This window comes from Seriola dumerili, unplaced genomic scaffold (genome assembly GCF_002260705.1).
Source record: "Seriola dumerili isolate Sdu_G_001 unplaced genomic scaffold, Sdu_1.0 BDQW01000190.1, whole genome shotgun sequence".
Taxonomy (NCBI): Eukaryota; Metazoa; Chordata; class Actinopteri; order Carangiformes; family Carangidae; genus Seriola; species Seriola dumerili.
Window position 1 is genome coordinate 1,030,836 of NW_019174445.1, and position 18,018 is coordinate 1,048,853.

At 40.1% G+C, this 18,018-nt stretch overlaps 1 protein-coding gene across 2 annotated transcripts; it reads left to right on the forward strand.

Moving 5' to 3' along the window:
• Window positions 1–1,033: 1,033 nt before the first annotated feature.
• LOC111227611 (chloride channel protein ClC-Kb-like) lies at window positions 1,034–15,657 on the forward strand. 2 transcript variants are annotated; one of them, XM_022753186.1, is made up of 20 exons: window positions 1,034–1,115; window positions 1,225–1,380; window positions 3,127–3,258; window positions 3,396–3,524; window positions 4,256–4,395; window positions 4,472–4,549; window positions 5,540–5,615; window positions 6,039–6,164; window positions 6,854–6,938; window positions 7,243–7,344; window positions 7,781–7,865; window positions 8,651–8,809; window positions 9,483–9,552; window positions 9,711–9,821; window positions 10,136–10,352; window positions 12,838–12,998; window positions 13,473–13,543; window positions 13,954–14,034; window positions 14,890–14,976; window positions 15,214–15,657. In XM_022753186.1, the coding sequence occupies exons 2-20, from the start codon at window positions 1,230–1,232 to the stop codon at window positions 15,250–15,252; spliced, it is 2,100 nt and encodes a 699-aa protein (XP_022608907.1). In that variant the 5' UTR covers window positions 1,034–1,115; window positions 1,225–1,229; the 3' UTR covers window positions 15,253–15,657. The 2 variants fall into 2 exon arrangements, with proteins under 2 accessions (XP_022608907.1, XP_022608908.1); XM_022753187.1 differs by having other exon boundaries at window positions 12,865–12,998.
• The last annotated feature ends 2,361 nt before the right edge of the window (window positions 15,658–18,018 follow it).

Below are 18,018 nucleotides of genomic sequence, written 5' to 3' on the forward strand. Positions count from 1 at the left end.
CAGCTGTTGGTTCTGGTGTTGAAAGATCTTCATCTGCCTCGTTTTCTCATTTACATTAAAGTGAATGTCCTTCCCATTCTGTTTGATAAAATCTCTTCCAGACATATTTAACAAGTCTTGTTATATTTCTCTGCAAATTTTCCTTGTTTTTTTTTTTAAATTTATTTAGACTTTATTTCACCAGGCAAGATATTGAGAACAAATTCTTATTTATAATGACGGCAGAAAATATTCGTAGGGGAGGAGGAAAACAAAAACACAAAGAAAACAAAGAAAACAAAAAAAGACTAATTAATCAAATTAAACAGAAGTAAAACATCAAGTATTGTTAAAAAAGATATATATATATAAAAGAAAAACAGCATTTAAAAGCAGCAAGAGATAAATTTTAGTGTTTTTTTGTAACAAATTCCAATCATCAGCTGCAGCAGACTGGAATGACAACAGCCCAGAGGATGTGTTGGATGTAGAAGAAGACCGTGTATTGCGCAATAACTGACTTAAATAGAGGCGCGAGTGTCCAAGAAGAGTTTTATAAATGAGTGGAAACCAGTGTACATTACGACGAGTATGCAGAGGGAGCCACATGACCAGAGAATACAGAGGGCAGTGATGTGCGTTGAACGGGGCGTTTGTAGCAAATCTATAAAGTCTGGAAATTGAACATTATCACACGATGCAGGTAAGTATTGATATTCAGTATTATTGGAACATGGAAGTTCCTTCTTGACCTTGTAGTACTTGTGTAGTTTGGTAATATATCTATATATGTATCAAATCCATGAAGCTGCTATATTATCATGAAAATCACCCGTCACTCCTGTTGTTCTATCTTGTTTACATTTCTGGGATTATGAGATTATGTTTTTCTGCAGTGGTTGATCGTATCGCCGGAAATCAATTAAAAAAATCTGAGTGAAAAAGTTTTTTTCTGTCTCGCTGCACGTCTGTGATAAAGGCAGATGAAGGGGCGCCTCTCAATGTTCCTCCAAAGAGTTAATATTAGCTGCCTTCTCAACCGTGACTGCTCCATCACCTGTATGCTAATACTTTACCAGAGGTCAACTCACCTACACTACAAACACATATAACCATACAGAGAGATATAACACAAGGTAAGTGTATCTGTATTTGTATTCTGCAGCAGCTATTTTATTTTAAACCCTTTATTCACGCCGTGTTTGTTTGAGTGTGCTAATCACGTAACAACACAAACATTTCAAGGGAAAATGAAGAACCTGCACGAAGTTTCTGGGAGTGAAACAGACGGAGGGAGCAACAACCAAGAGCGAGAAAATCAATCTGAGGCATCCCATAATAAGAGTCCGCTCCTCTCTGATCCATGGAAACCATGCCGACAGCCCCGTGCGATTGTCAAAGGTCAGACTGAAGTGTGAAAATCATTAGTGTCCGATCGATGCCGACAGAATCGATACGCCACAGAGTTGCTGTTTTGCAGCCGATCTCCGTTTCGTTTGTGACGTCACACAAGAACCTGAGTATTATTGATTATATTTCGAGCTCAAGGACGACACAATGAATGCCATCGTAGATTTTTATATAATCGTGCTATTTAAATGTGTATTTTTATTAATTAAGAGTCAGTGGGAGACAGACTGTGATTGTTTTCCTCAAAGCTGATTGATTTTTATGCTTCATTAATAGTCACTGCTACTGTTACTTTAAATGCTCTTCACATGTGCTGTAATTTCAGCTTTATATTATTATTTTACTGTGAAATGACCTTCATGCGCTCCATGTTCTTCTGTTATCTCTGTATCTGGCCATACTCCAGATTAAGATCCTTAGAGTCTTGCAGCCTGTTTCCACCGAACAGCCCCGAGGCGACACGTGACCTTCATCTTTTAGGAACCTTGTGAAGCTTCGGCACGAGGTTCCTCTTTGTGTTTCCGCCGTATTTTACAAACCAGTCATTTTATGTAGTGTTTGATCAGTGAGTAAAATAAGTGGTTTGTTATTATTGTCATAATACACGTTCACCTTTTCACTTCTAATGTCTGACTCCAGCTGGCCTCCTCGAGCCTAACACTTATGATCATAGACACATATATGTCCCCAACTCACCGCCATATTGGCCCCGGCAAGACTGCCCTGTAAACAAACAGGAATCAATGGAGGAGCGATAACATTTATATTTCTCCAGTTACTTAGAATCGCGATAGTTTAGGCTGTAATCACTGTTTTCCATGAAGACATATTTATTTTTACTCCACGTAGATCATAAACCCTCGACTATAAGAACGACTCATTGAAACGTTATAGAGCTTTTTTTATCCAGAAAAGCCCACAGCTCCTCCCGTTTCCTTACGCTTGTTTACAGACCCGGTCTCAATATGTGCAGCGACGTAGACGTACGTTTCAGCGGCCAATGCATCGTCTACACACACACACACACACACACACACACACACACACACACACACACACACACACACACACACACACACACACACATATATATATATACTGTATATATATGAGTCTATGTTTATGACAGCCTGGAAGTGTTTGTGTGTGTGTGTGTGTGTGTGTGTGTGTGGTCAAACACTTTGGTCCAGACTGAACTGAACGGAGAATGAATCCTAATGACTTTTGTGATTCCTGTGACTTTGCATTTAGCGCCACCAGCAGGCCGCCTGACTTCTCAAAATCTACAACTTGCACCGGCACGAGGTTCCCAGATGAAGCATCCCACTGACTTTGGGTGGTTTGGGAAGTTTTAGCATTAGTTCCTAGATTTAGCTCCAGGAACGAAGCGGGTGGAGAACAGTGGAAACTAAAGCAGAACGCAAGAGAATGGCTACGTGTTACATTACATTTTATAAGTACCTGCAGTGAAAAAGAGCTATTAGAGGGCTCGAGCTGGACGCTGCTGGCATATAATTCTCATTTAGATAATGTACAGTGTACAATATCAGGCTCTGCAAATGAATGCAGTCCTCCAGCCACTTATCTTACAATCTCTGTATTTCAGCATCAGTTTTAACCCAGAAAACGTCACTTCACGAACAGTATTTCACTTTAATGTCTTTCTTTTTTTTTTAACCTCAAGTATCTGAGGCACAAATTAAACTATTGAAGGCTAACCCACATTCATGTCTCCAGAGTGTCTGCTGCAGCTGAGGTGTTGCTTGGGAGCAGTGTGTGGGATGGAGTGGTATGGCTATGCTGCTCTCGGCATTTTGATGGCCTTCCTCAGCTTCCTCATGGACCTTGGTGTAACAAAGCTGCTGACAGGTAGAGAGACACACACACACACACACACACACACACACACACACACACACACACACACACACACACACACACACACACACACACACAGAACAAAGAACAGAGATGATTGATCTCTCTCTCTCTCACCTCATTCGTAGCTCACCAGTGGCTTTATACGAAGCTGGAGGGCAATAGTCTGCTGCAGTTCTTCTGTTGGACACTTTACCCATCATGCCTCTGTGCTGTCACATCATCCTTCTCCCACAACATCTGTCCCTTCTCCACAGGTCTGTCCAGAAAGGTGCCACTACTCTGAAAGCTGAAATAACCTTAATTAATGATTTAAACTTTAAAGTTTGTTAAAATGAGCTAAAAAGGAGAATACAGCATATTTTTTTAGACATATTTATAAATAAAAAGACGTAATTCCACAACGTTCACACACTTTCCTTTTCCCCTCTGTGTCTTCACAGAGATAGATAGAATCATCTTTCTTTTCTATCTAAAGTAAACGGCAATGAGAAAAAGTCAAATGTGATCCTATCTTTAAAATGCAGTGAGCTGTAAAGGGAGATGTACATAAGAAAAGTCAAATATGATCTTATCTGTCTATCAAAGATGTAATGTAATTCCAGGAAGCAGGGAACTTTCTTTGGGTTCATGTTTACGGTCTGTATCTGTGCACACCAGCGAGACAAAGCTTTCAGAGGAACCAGGAAAGTAGAAATGAGGTTGATTTATGTGACCGGGTTCTCCGGAGAAATCTCACCAAACCTGGAGACGTGGCGTCTAGTTATGACGGCGTTAACATCACCAATCACAAACTGAATAATGCTTCATTATAAATTGTTTTTTTTTTTTTTTTGTGCCGATTGTCCTTTAAAATCTCCCAGAAGTGCTTTCCACCCTCCTTTACCCTCTATCAAATTATTCTGAAATCATTCGTGGATTCACTTTGAATAGCTCTTATTGAACTTTTTGATTGCTTCAGTGCGTCCTGTTGCTTGTTCCTCATCAGGCTCGGGGATACCAGAGGTGAGAACCATGCTGGCCGGCATCGAAATGCCTCATTATTTGTCTCTCACTAATTTGTTTACCAAGTTCCTGGGCCTTATCTGTACGCTGGCAGCCGGCAGCACCGTCTTCCTGGGCAAAGTGGTGAGAGACGTCTCAGTATGATTGTTTGTAATACACAATCTGTTGCTGTTCTTTAAAACTCTGTGTTTATCATCAGGGTCCATTAGTGCATCTTTCCAGCATGGTGGGAGATTACCTGAGCAAACTCTGCTCTCTAATACGAGACAATAAGAAGGTAAAATCATCGTAAAGTCACCATGTGCAATCGTTGTTGTTATATTTAAATATTAATAATTGCACATATTATATTATTATTTATTATCTATCTTTTTTGTGGTATTTGATATTGACATTTTGCAGTTTTCTTTTCTTTGTGTTGTCCACAATACTGTAATACTGCAAATCTGCCCACTGTGGGACTAATAAAGGATCATCGTCTTACAGTACACATCTTAACAGTAATAAAGGATCTACCCTTAAAAAGGGGCGAGCTGGGGAAGTACAGTGGAGTATTTAGCAGCTAATTAACCAGATATTTCCCTCAGGAGTTGGTGGAAACCGAAACAGAATAAAAGGAGAGTGAATATTGGATTTATCCGACACTTGACATGTTGTAACATAACAACACAATTAATGCTTAAGCTGAGTGTGTGCGTTCATGCTGAACCTCGTAGCCAGTAAGAAGACCTTGAGTCCAGATTATAGGAACACACATCCAAACTCTCTTCAACGAGTGCTGAGCACAACACAGAATATCAAGGTAAAACACTGTAGAACCTGCAGGCTGTTATACATTAATATTTCATATTATTACTATGTGCAAATTACAACCTACTTCATCTCTGTGGCCAAGGTTACTTCCCTCTTGGCAAACCAATCATTGCTGGTTGATGTAAAACACACGGTTGCCAGATTTAAAACTCAGATACACTGTGAAATACAGAGAGTTACCTGGTGCTTTATCAGCACATTTAACTATTAATGATTTATTACTAATAATATCCTACATCATATGTTTAAATATATATTAATGAAATAGGTCCAAGGTAAATCTTGCTTTAAATCAAGACACGGTTTGATTCGTATAAACTGGAGAAGCAGTGAATTTTCTCCCCGGGATGTGGGACAATAAGAAATAAAATCATCACGTACGTTATTGTAACTTTCTGTGGTACATGAGAAGTTCATGAATCAGATGTTACATTACAGATTCTTTGTCTTTTAGGACAAAGCAGCTGGAGAGATGCTGGTTGTAGCAGCTGCGGTTGGGGTAGCCAGCTGCTTCGGCGCGCCCGTCAGCGGTGAGAGAACCAGCTGATGTTTGTTTATCTACTCGCTCTACGTCTATCCTGCTCACACGGGTCTGGTTAATGTTTCCTCCGTAACCTTTGAAGAGCAAATGAGCTTCACATATTTCCTCTTCCCTTTTATCCTCCCTCACACCTCTGCTCCTCCGTCATGTTTACATGTTCACCTTTTCCTTTTACCTCTTTCTCCTTTCATCTCCTCTGCCCTATATTTTGGGGGGGGGGGGTTTAGCACCTCAGGTTCAAACTCCATTTACACTCCAAGTGTAAGATAAATTCAAAATGTGATGATTAACATAAAACATGAATCTATTAACACCTGAATTATATCAATATACTGTCCATACTTGCCAATACCTTCTGCTGTTTGTCTAAAGTGACTAAAGTGTTTCTGTTGCCCCCCCCCCCCTCCTGTAGGTGTGTTGTTCAGTGTGGAGGTGATGTCATCTCACTTCGCCCGGAGGCATTACCTCCCGTGTTTCTTCTCAGCCACCTGCGGGGCGCTGACCTTCCGCCTCTTCTCAGTGTGGAGTGGGGATGCAGGTAATGGAGGCCCTGGTCGCCCCCTCATGGTCAACAAGGAGAAGGTTCCCTGTAGAGCCGATGGCACCCTGCCCTGAAGAAAAAGGGACCACAAACCAAATATCAAAGATTTCATCAAAGACGTGTCTATTCATGTGTCGGCTGCACTATATGGCCAAAAATACACAAACACCACTTCCCACTACATGATGCGTACACACAAAAATCATTCACACGCCATTTCCCGCACGTAGATTGGTCATTATAAACACAGAATGTGTCGCCTCACAATCATACACAAAAAGAAAATCAGCCGATACACGCAATTTAACAGTTTTGCGATTTACACAGCAATAACAATTTTACGATTCAAAAACAGAAATGATTGTGTTTGTGCTCAATGTTTAATATCTTTATTATTTATCGTGAGTCATTCTGTAAACAGTCTCATACTGTTTTAATATTTACTAACCACAGTGTTGGAGCCTGTCGAGCCTCATTAAGATTCTCTAGTCCCAATAAAGTAAAAAAGGACTTCACATTTACAGTGATTTTTTAATTTCTTGTCACGACATTAACAGGAAACATCAGCAGAAACACTTAAACTAACAGATTTCAGTAAAATATGTGCAATAAATTGAAGGAGACTAGATTCTGAACGTCTGCGGGAGAAACAGGAGGGATAACTGATGTTTGTGTTGTGTCCTCAGAGACTCTTCAGGCGTTGTTCAAAACTGATTTCCCCACTTCTTTACCTTTCTACCCACTGGAGATCCTGCTGTTTGCTTTCCTGGGGTAAGTTTATTTATCCATTTGTTTCCGTCTTACAAATAAGAACTGACATTTGATATTTATATTCATATCAGTCACAATGAAAATCCTTTGACCAGTTCTGATGTGTTTTCCTTCCTATCTACTTGGCATTTAGTTTTTTTTTTTATTCATTCAATCATTTCCTGGCCTCCTCCTCCTCCTCCTCCTCCCCCCTTTTCACGACTTCCCCCAAGTCTAATGACTTCCAATAGTCTATTGCTGCCCGGGTTAAAATAAGCCTCTCGTCTCTCATTGTGGATTCAGTTGGCTTTCTGTCTGGAAACAGGCTGCTGTGTGGAGCTGTGAGCTGCTGCTACCTCGCCTGCCATCGGTGGATCCTGCAATTTACCAAAACAAACCCAGTCTTCATCAAGTTGCTGACGTCAGAGTGAGAGCTCAATACTTACAATTTCAAAACCTTATGGTGACGCAGTGATGAGTCACCAGCTGTATAAGACAGACTTTGAGTCTTTTATTGATTCAAGCTGATTCAATGGCCAGTGCCCCCCAAAACTTTTTTTTTTTTTACCATAAAATCCATTTAAAAATACTGATATTTTGCATCAACTTTAGAAATTTTTATATATAGCAAAAAGAAAAAAATTATTATTTTTTTAAATAGAAGAAATCTGAGCGTTGTAAAATGTTGTAAACCTTTGATAGCATCGATTGGGAAAAGAGGAGAGCTGGTCTAGTGCTAATGTTTATTCTCATGATGTCACACATAGCACTCAACTTAAAACTTACTAAATTTCAATTTGAATTACCAAAACCAGAGTGACATTATAAGAACGGTGCCTGTATTTGTGAACACCTCTCTGCAGGAAGGGTCTGTACTCAGGCATGGTGGCCTTCCTCCTGGCATCTGTGACGTTTCCCCACTTTGCTGGACAATACATGGCGTCTAAGGTGGGCATCAGCAGCAGGCCCGAATTTTTGTGGATGCACCTAATGAGATGGAGCCATACTGGATATAGGAAATGTGAACAAACATTACTGATGTACTTAACCGCATTTAACAGCATTATCAACTTGTATTAAACCAGGCATTTTGTAAATACTCACTAGGGCACAAAATGTGTAATAATCCACTGCTAAAAATAGTCCCCAACAAATAGGCCTCCAATTTATAGCAACCTTCATAGCTACACATTTCCTGTCACCATTTCCCTGTTTCAGCACAAGATTTGGCCCATTTGAATCAATGAATACTGGGTTTAAACTCAGAGGTTATGAACGAGGCTAAACTCTAGAGTCCTTCCACTGTCTAAGGAAATGACTTTAGCCAAGCTAGCAATGTGGCTCCATGGATGGTAATGTCAGTCTGTGACTTGGTTTGTCGTTGTCGTTACACAACTGTGTTAGAATATCCCAGAAATTGTTGCATGAGCCTCAGCTGTGCTTTTGGTTTATTGCTAATTAGCAAACATTAGCGTGATAACTTGCTGAGCTACAATAAAAACATGTTCAACCTTATCTTCTAAATATCATCATGCTAGCATTGTTAGCATGGCTGTAGACTCTTTATTCTTCGTTAAAAATGAACCTTTATATTTGAAGTAATGGATTTGAGCTGAGCGCCACAGACAAAGTGAGAAAATAAGCCAAAAAATATACAGTAACGCTGCCTTATCATTTAATGTTGACCTTTTGTTTCATATTAAAGTAATCTGAATGAGTTATCTCCTTCACAGTACACCACGAAGCAGCTCCTTACCTCCTTACTGGACAGCAGGCAGTGGAGCTGTCAATCCCATAATGCCTCTGTGCATTCAGAGCCCGAGCCTTTGTTGGAGTGGACCTCATCAGGGATCCCAGTCCACCTCTCCTTGGCCTTCTTTCTGCTCATGAAGGTACAAAGAATGCAAAGGCCAATTAAGGAGTCTTTTATCTCTGTCAAGCTGCACTGATAACCACCAGGAATCACAACAAGGTACCAGGCTCAGCTACTCAGGACTCCTCTTGTTCCTTTGGGTCACAGTGACCAATAATTGGCACACAGTGATTGACATTTTCACAATAGAGTAAGCAAGCTAAAAACTGTTGAGGCTGACATCTCGTGCTGCCTGATGCTCACTCGCAGAAATACTGCAGGTGGACAGATGGATTTTGCGATTGTTAACGGCAAGAAACCTCAGCGGCAAACTAATGGCTGAGTCACTGGTATTGATGAAGAACCCCATCAACCACTCACATTGTCAATTTGTGCTCTAAGCGGAAGGAAAACCCTGTTTACGTTTCCACGTTGTGAACTGTCTCTTCGAGCAGCTGAAGTAAAGAATCTCTGATGCTTTAACACTGTGAGTCACTTTCCCAGTAGAACCCATTTACCATGACAGCTTTTCCTCCCATTACCATATGCAAAGGTGGAATGGACATGATTCAATATTCATTTGTGCACTGCAGACATTTCCCTGCACACAGACAGTGACTCATCTGCCATGTTACTATATGCTATAATTGAGCTGTTGTGGCTGTTCAGATGTTTCATAGATTTCAGTCTGTGTCTCTGTTGTTGCTTCTGAGATGTGGATGTTGGTCCTCGCCTGCACTCTGCCTGTGCCAGCTGGATACTTCATGCCAGTCTTTGTCTATGGTGAGTGAAGGGAAATCTTATTTTGCCAGAATAACTGAATGGCTCGAGTTTTAATTCAATCGTGGGGAATTTGCCTCGCTGCATCCTCTAAAGTAAAGTTTTCCCTAAATATAAAGAAACTACTCTGGTGTTTTTCTTTTTTCTAATTTGTTTTCTAGGAGCAGCTTTGGGCCGATTGCTTGGAGAAGTAGTGGTTCGTGTGCTTTGCAGTGGAATGACTTCAGGCCAGCAGTGGGTTTCCATTAATCCCGGGGGCTACGCACTGGCTGGTAGAAAAACAATAACAGCTTTTTGGAGCTAATAGTAATGACATGTAGACTTGCCTGTATATGTACAGTGTTTATTACCCTCTTCCATGTACCTTCATTCTGAATATTGCACTAATCAGTGTAAGGTTTTGTAGGGCTACATCCTCCAGGAGCCAATATTTCATACCAATGTCTATAAATTTGATCATTATGTAAACTTATCCCAAGAAAATGTAAATATTTAGTTTCCTCAGATTGTTCATTTTACAATGGGCTCCACAAGTCTGCAGTATCAGTACCTTAAGTTGCATCTTAATATGTTTTCCGCCTTGAAGGTGCAGCAGCACTATCCGGGGCCGTGACACACACCTTGTCCCCAGCTCTCCTGGCGATAGAGCTGACTGGCCAGTTCAGCCACGCTGTTCCGGTTCTCCTGGCCACCCTCCTGGCGAATGCCCTGGCTCGCTCTGGGCACCGCCCATCTTTCTATGACGCCCTCTCTATCAGTAAGAGGCTCCCACATCTGCCCTCCCTGAAGAAGGCATGCCCCTGGTGAGTTAGAAAAACAGTGTCTGGCTGATTGAAGGACACCCCCCGTTTTTGGATGATCAGCTGTTAAATAGTTTCAGCACAGTCAGAGATATTGCCCATGTTTCTGCCCATGTGTGCCAATAGTGGCTCATCTGCTGACAGCTGAGCGTGATAACACTTAGGTATATGTGATGATAAGCCTTTGGCATTTTCTAAGCGTAAGAACTGAATCTGCAACTCTAAAAGCTAAAAATGCAGTTACATAATCCTAATAATATTATCAACAATATTTTTTGTCAAGCAATGAAAATTCTCATGCAGCACATTTCTAACTGTACCATATACTGCTAATAATGACAAGCATACTTAACTGAGTGGGTGGCTGTCTACTGTATAAAAGAATACGTGTTTGGTCTCGTTTATAAAGCACCTTTAAACCTCCTCTAAAAGATGAATATTGGTAAAAGGAATCATTCTACTTAACACTTAATATCTACTTAATACTTAATATTTAACTCATCAACTTAAAAGGTTTATTAACCAGAAATTAATTAAATAAAATGAAATAGTGGTAGCTATTATTCTGTTAGCTATCTAAGCAAATCCCACATGAACAAATACACAATTTAAAGATTTCTCTTCAGTAGGTAAATATTCTACTAAATGTCCATTAAACAAAAAATACGGCAAATCTGCAATTAATAATTAAATTAATTAATTAATTAATTAATTAACCAATTAAACGTTCGCACCTTTTCCTAACACACTCTAAATGATTCAACAATATAACATCACTCATACTCTAATGGAGGGCATAATCAAATTATATCACTATGATCAACAAAAATGCCAGATTTTAACGCCTCTGATAAAGGCCTGATCGTGGCTAGTGTTCATTCAGCCAATCATGAGAAAACAGCCGCTCAAGGTGACCATCCATGAGACTAAGTTACTCCTACTGGGAGTCCAGATTACCTGGTCACCCAGTGCTCTACCTGGTTTCCTCTCCTCCCTCGGTGTGGGCTGAAGACATCCTCTACTGTGCTAACGGGAGGTTAGCGCCGAAGCTAATGAAGTCCACATACACTAGCTTGGCGTTAGCGTGGCTGTTAGCTTAGCCAAAACACACACAAAAACCCGCGTTTAACTCAAAACAGCGGCGACTGCACTCACAGTGTCTCTTTGCTCACATTAAAATAACCTCACAGCCATAAAGTTCATGTAAATTGAGCTTTTTTTCGTCCTCTACTCCCGAGAGAAAGGAAAACGAGCGAACTACTCTCACACAACCTTGCTTCACCTCTATTGTTGTTTTCCCGCCCACCAGCCAATCAGTAACCAGGAAATTTGACGTTGCTTTTTTTTTTTTTTTTACTTCCATTTATTTAAATTTAAAAATGTACAAACAACCAGACATACCAGTTCATTAAACAAAACAGACGAATAAGAATTTATCCAATAAACATGTAGAATACTGATAACAAATGTACTTTTTGTAAGAGGTAGAATGCAACAAATTAGCATGCTAGGTTTTGGTTTTAACGCCTCGCCAGTTCAGACAAACTTCAGTGATGCATTCACTGTCACCTGTAAATTACCATATTTCCTAAATAAAGACAAATTCTAAGTTTACAGACAATTAAGCACAGGGTTTATGAACAAGTTACCAAGGGGTTACACTCAGGTAGAACCAACAATTGGTCAAAATTGGTCCAAAATAGTTCCATTGTCTTATATTTGAGCTAAAAGCGGTTGAACCTTTGAGACTGAAAAGTCTTGTGATACCTGATTCTCACTCACAGTAACGCTGCAGGTGGAAAGTTGGATTTCGTTATTCTGAACAGCTAAAAATCTCAGCAGCCAGCCAGGTAATAGCTGAGTCACTGTCACTGATTAAGAACCCCATCAACCACCCACATTATTTTCAATTTGTGCTCCGAGGGAGAGAAACCTGAAGAAAAATTACATCTTCAAAATATGTGGACATTTTTTAATTGAAAACAGTTTCTCACACCTGTTCATGTAAACCATCTTTAATGCATTAAGCTCTCTGAGAAATGTACTTTTTCCAGACGGTAAATCTGCCAGATGATTCACTTACTAAGCACTCAGCATGAAAGTATTCCTCTGACTAACCCCTCGAACACATCTCATGGATCACCTTCTGCTAGGCACCTAAAACTACTTAAAAACATTTTTAGAATAAAGTAAACATTTTCAATGCTGGTAGTGGTTTGAAGCTCTTCCCTGCAGAAACTACACCAGCCGGGATTATAACACACTGTAACTGTAACCTTAGGACCTCGGTTTACTGTTATCTGCTCTTGTTTGTGTCTTTTCTTGCCAACATTAAAATCTAACCGTTAATTTAGTGAATTCTTACAACCCAGAAATAGCTTTGTAAATGCATTAACCTCGATAAAAAAAGAATCATCTGAATATTGAATTGTCAAATTATATATTGCACCTGTTCGTTTCATTTAACCTCAGCTGCTTTTGTTTCCAGGCGTGACATGAGTCCTTTCTTCTGCAGGCTTCCCTCCACACCAGTCGGACAGGTTTTGGGAGCGAAACCAGAGCAGCTTCAGAAAGCAGCTGGGCCAGAGGAGGTTCAGCATGTTGTCAACACCAGCAGTGAAACACAAATCCCTGTGGTGGACTCACATGGTGCGCAGACAAAAATATTTGATTATCCCCCCCTAGTCTTGTAGGAAATGAATCATGTGCTGTTTAATTCTTTTATAAAAAAAATAATATATATTTTATGTATTGGAATAATGGCAAAAAAGTCAGCAGGATCCTTTAGAAAGATTCTTAGATTCACACTGGTCAAACACAGATTTGACACCACATACAGCCCCTAAATATAAAACAGACAACAATGAGCGAAATAGTGAAAAATTGTAACCATTACGAAAGCTGAAGCAATTCAGCAGCATGAAAGTGCCTCGATAGGGAGCTGACAAGTGTGAGAAAATAGTCAATCGGCCAGCTGAGCCCTTCTGCAGCAATCACCATGAATGAATTTTTAAGTTTGCAACAGACGACTCACAGCCCACTAGAGAGCTGCACACACTCTAAAGCTGAATCACCGACTGTGGCAAAGAAATTGATTTTTCTCTCTTCTCTCCTCTGTTGAAGAGACGCAGATATTACTGGGGTTTGTTCGTCGATCGGAGCTGCTGATGTTCCTGCGTCACTCTCAGACTGAGGTAAAAGACTGGATGGAGTCAGACGGGTAGCTGCAGAGTTCAGAGGGAGGTGGACGAGTGAAATGTCTGATGATGTTTAAAAGGCAGGACATGTCTTTACAATCCGTTTTGACGCTGACTGAATGTGGAACAGCTCCAAAAAGAGGATGGGAGCAGGATGTACAGACAGAAAAATGGCTAATTTTATGACACCACACATCCATTTTAAAACATGGTGCGGTGACAGACAAATACTTGAGGAGAATAGAAAACAGATTGATGAGACGCCCCAGGCATACACTGAGGAAGGTGTGAAATCAGTTTTAACTGTGAATCACAGTTTCTCAAGTCATACTCAGTGTCCTCACATGAAAAGATTTCATCTGACAGAAACCTCACACAAATATGAATCTGTTTGTGCTGCTCTTCAGACTCTGGAGAAACATCTGGATGAGGTCTGCTGCATTCACCCAACCTCTGTCCTGTTATCACCTCACAACACGGTCCAGGAGGTAGGAAATGTCATTCGGTTGGATCAGTTAAAAGGAATAGTTTGACCCTTTGGGAAATACTCCTATCTGTTTTCTTTCTGAGACTTAGACGAGGAGATTGATGCAACTGTCATGTTTGTGCATTAAGTATAACACTGAAGCATAGAGGCAATTAGCCTAGCTTACCATAAACAGAAGAAGTAGGGGTAAGCAGCTACCAACAACAATAAAACTCATTTTGTTTCATGCACAGACAGAGAAAAAAAATAACTGGATAATTGTTGTTTATCACAAAACACTTACAGCCCATTACTCTCACTAACACTGCAAGAAGTCGCTTTTCCATTTCTGTCTATGTACGACAAGAGGAATACAAAAGCCACATGAACGCAAAAGCCACATCACAAATACAAAAGCCACAACACAAATACAAAAGCCACAACACAAATACAAAAGCCACATCAGGAATACAAAAGTCACAACACGAATGCAAATTAAAAACAAGTGAGCAGCGGTCCGTCTACACTAATACTATATCAATAAATATGAAAATTAAAAAAGTGCGACAAAAGTACATAAATATGAAAACATAAATACAATAAAAAAACATTCCTCATTTGTGACAATCACACAGCGACATTAATCAGTTATGCTGGGGGACTATTATAGCTGGCAGATGGGCAGACAATGTCTTTCTTCACTTATTTTTTTGGGTTATTTTATGCCCTCATTTAACAGGACAATCAATCAATCTCCTCATGTAACAGAGAAGAGAAGAGAATCAATCTTCTCGTCTGACTTGCAGAAATAAAGCATATTTCCCAAAACGATAAGCAATTTGTTACTTCCGATCCATTTTCCTCTGTGTCCTTGCAGGCCCTAAATATCCTGATTGTAGTTGGAGCGCAGACTTTATTTGTCACAGAGAGAGGACGGTTGGTTGGACTCATCACATGGCCAGAGGTAATGAGCGTTTGTGTGTTATGTGCGTGCTCACTATAATCTTTACTGACATCTTAATTATGCATACAGCCTGATTTTGTCTCGTCCACACACACACACACACTTTGCAAACAAGACCACGTCCCTGTATGGATTTGTTAATATCATGCAGGGGTTGGGAGGCAAAATGGATACTTATGAATTCAAAGCAATTTCTTTCTCCCCTTCCTCCCTCTCTTTTTCTATTTTCTCCTCCAGATGAAGAACATATTGGAGGACTTGGCTGCAGAAATCTAAGCAGTGACACACAGGAAATAAGCACATCCTTTGACCTTTTTTTTTAAGCATGCATGAATCCATCTCTGTCTGATTAGCTTGTAACACAAGCCTCTAATAATGATATCACTTCAATATTTGCACACAGGCTCCTGTAATAATCATTTATCAGAGCTTATTGTCTTGCCTTTTTTTTATTTTTTTTTTATTGTAATTAGCAGGAACACGTAACTGAGGAGAAAGTACACAGCCTCAATCAGTGACACAGCAACATTAACTGTGTCTGCCCACAATGATCTCCAGTGAGGATGAAAACAAAAGCCTGTGAAATTATCTGTTTACTAATTAACACAATAAAAACCTGCTGGTGTGCGTTTACTGCTAAAGCACACTTTGTAATTATCTGGAAATGTTAAATAAAATATTGACAGGGAAACATGGATAACGTTTATATTAATGGATTTTTTAACACTTATTATTCTTTGGGAGACACAGTAATCATGGTCTAGGTTTTGGAACTGCAGACTTTAGGGGAAGTAAACAGAAAGTGTGATGTCAGACAACTTCTGTCCCATTTTTAAAGCCTGTATTTGTTTACATTTTGGTAAATTGGCTCCATTTAAAGTCGAATTAGCCATTAGTTCCTGTTTGCAATGTACGCATGAATGTACAGGCATCTGTTGTTTTGATACTGAAGAAGCTCAGGAGATACAAATATGTTTTCCATGACTTCTGAGCAGATTTGCGAATGTTTATTTGTGAGGGAAATCTGAGAGAATGATATATTTGAGAAGTGTAAGTCACATTGAATCTGAAAACATGGCTTTGTGTTCAGCTGTGACTCTTTGAAACAAATTATGGCGATGGCGCATTAAGGGTTTTAAACATATAATTGCCTCAGAGAGCCGTGTGTCACAGGGACAGCTGTTGCTCCAGCTGCTGCCTGTGTTGATAAACGGGACAAATCAGCAGGCTTAACTACAATGAGTAATAATATAGTAAGTTTGAGATTGACTTTTTACCTTCCATGCAGAAACATGTTTCCATTCATGTCTGTACGAATCGAATGAACTATGAAGATAATGTTGTTGACAGCTGAGACTTCCTTGCGATATCCATCACACCTACATCCTGTTTTTGGCATCGGCATCTTGTGGTGATGCAGGCGGGTGGCGCCTCCCTCAACTGCAGCATTTCAGCCTACAATTGTGTTTAAAGGTGAACGGAGTCGTACATTAAAGCTGCTGTGTTGAATTTGAACATTTCTGACTTTGGCACCCCCTGGTGGCAGCGTTGAGAAAAGACACTGTGGCGTACCATAATGCACTTCTCTGCACTATTTTCCTACGAACAGAAGAATATACATAAACATTTTACACATAGAGCACACAACTTAACACAGCATAAAGTGCTGGGTGATTTCTCACAGCCACATCAGGAATATGGCAAGAGTTGCCATGGTAACGAGGTTCCTGTGCATCTTAATTAAATCTTGATTGCAGTCCACATTATTGTTAGTGCTTTTCTGGTGTGATTATTAAAAACAAGGAAAATGGTTCATCATAAATAAACATCACAAATCAAAAATAAATATTCTTTTTTTAAAAGAGTAATTTGTGTCGTTCGATGAACCTGCCAAAAGAAAACAAATCACAGATGAAATTAAATATCCACATGGTTTTCTTTGTCTAAAAAAAACAGTTTGACACATCCTGTCCATCAATTAAAAATAAAAGTTCGCCTTCCTCTGACCTTGATTGTTGGTCAATTGGAGAAATTTTAAAAGATCTTGTTTTCATTCATTTCATGTCTGTCAATTATAAAAAACACTGTACTCACTGAAGTAATTGCTGAGATCTCTGTACGCTGTGACAACACGAGGGCAGACTTACAAGAATAAAAGCCAAGTTTTAAACTGGAATTAGTCTTGAAGGAAATCTTTCAGGGGGATTGTAGTCGAAGACAATTTAAGTGTGTGCAGATCATTTTCTAAGGAAATTAAAAGTCAACTGAAAACATAATTGTGTGCAGTTGCTGGTTTCCTGTTGTTTCTAGACTCTTCAGTCAATATTGATTTTGATGAACCAATCATTTTGCTTCTATGCACCTACAGTATTTCTCTAATCCATAAACCTATAGACCAACCGAGACACAACACTACAATCACTTACAGCTCGTCGGAGGGAAACTGTCCAGTTCACTGTCAGACACTGCTGTTACACCAGGAAACTAATTACACCTCAAGTCAGTTGGGTTTTTGTTGTTATGACGGTTGCGATCGTTCCAGCCGTGCACAGCCTTTTGTTCTGTTTTGTCCACATCCGTTGAACACCATTCACAGTCGCACTGAGATAACAACAGATAAACAGGCTCAGTGCGCCGCACAATGCAGCTCTGCTCTGTGTAAGCCGTGCGCTGAAAGAACACCATGACAGGTAACATTAACACCTCCAGTCTCCAACTACCCCTGACTCTCACACACAGTTCTGACATGCATGCAGAAATACACACCGACCACATGCGTTGCCGCCATGTTCTGTTTTTCCTGCACTCATCTTTTTTCTCTGCACCGCTCCCCTGCTCCCGTCGCTCTCAGACAAGAGAGTGTGAATAATAGCTAATCACGGCTGGGACTCGGATAATTGGATGAACGCTTTTCTTCATAACAGTCTCAGATGTGAGATCTCAAAGGAGACACATTTTCAATTTCTTTGGTGATATCTCCTCTGCAGGTTGGACTTCAGGTGATTTGTTCCATCACCAGATTCTTCTGTTCAAGTCCGTCCA

Bases quoted from the DNA above. Each gene is read 5' to 3' on its own strand.
- LOC111227611 (XM_022753186.1), top strand. From the start codon at position 1,230: ATGAAGAACCTGCACGAAGTTTCTGGGAGTGAAACAGACGGAGGGAGC. The intron at 5,616-6,038 runs GTGAGAGAACCA...CCCCTCCTGTAG, and splicing joins CTTCGGCGCGCCCGTCAGCG to GTGTGTTGTTCAGTGTGGAG. The intron at 6,165-6,853 runs GTAATGGAGGCC...TTGTGTCCTCAG, and splicing joins AGTGTGGAGTGGGGATGCAG to AGACTCTTCAGGCGTTGTTC.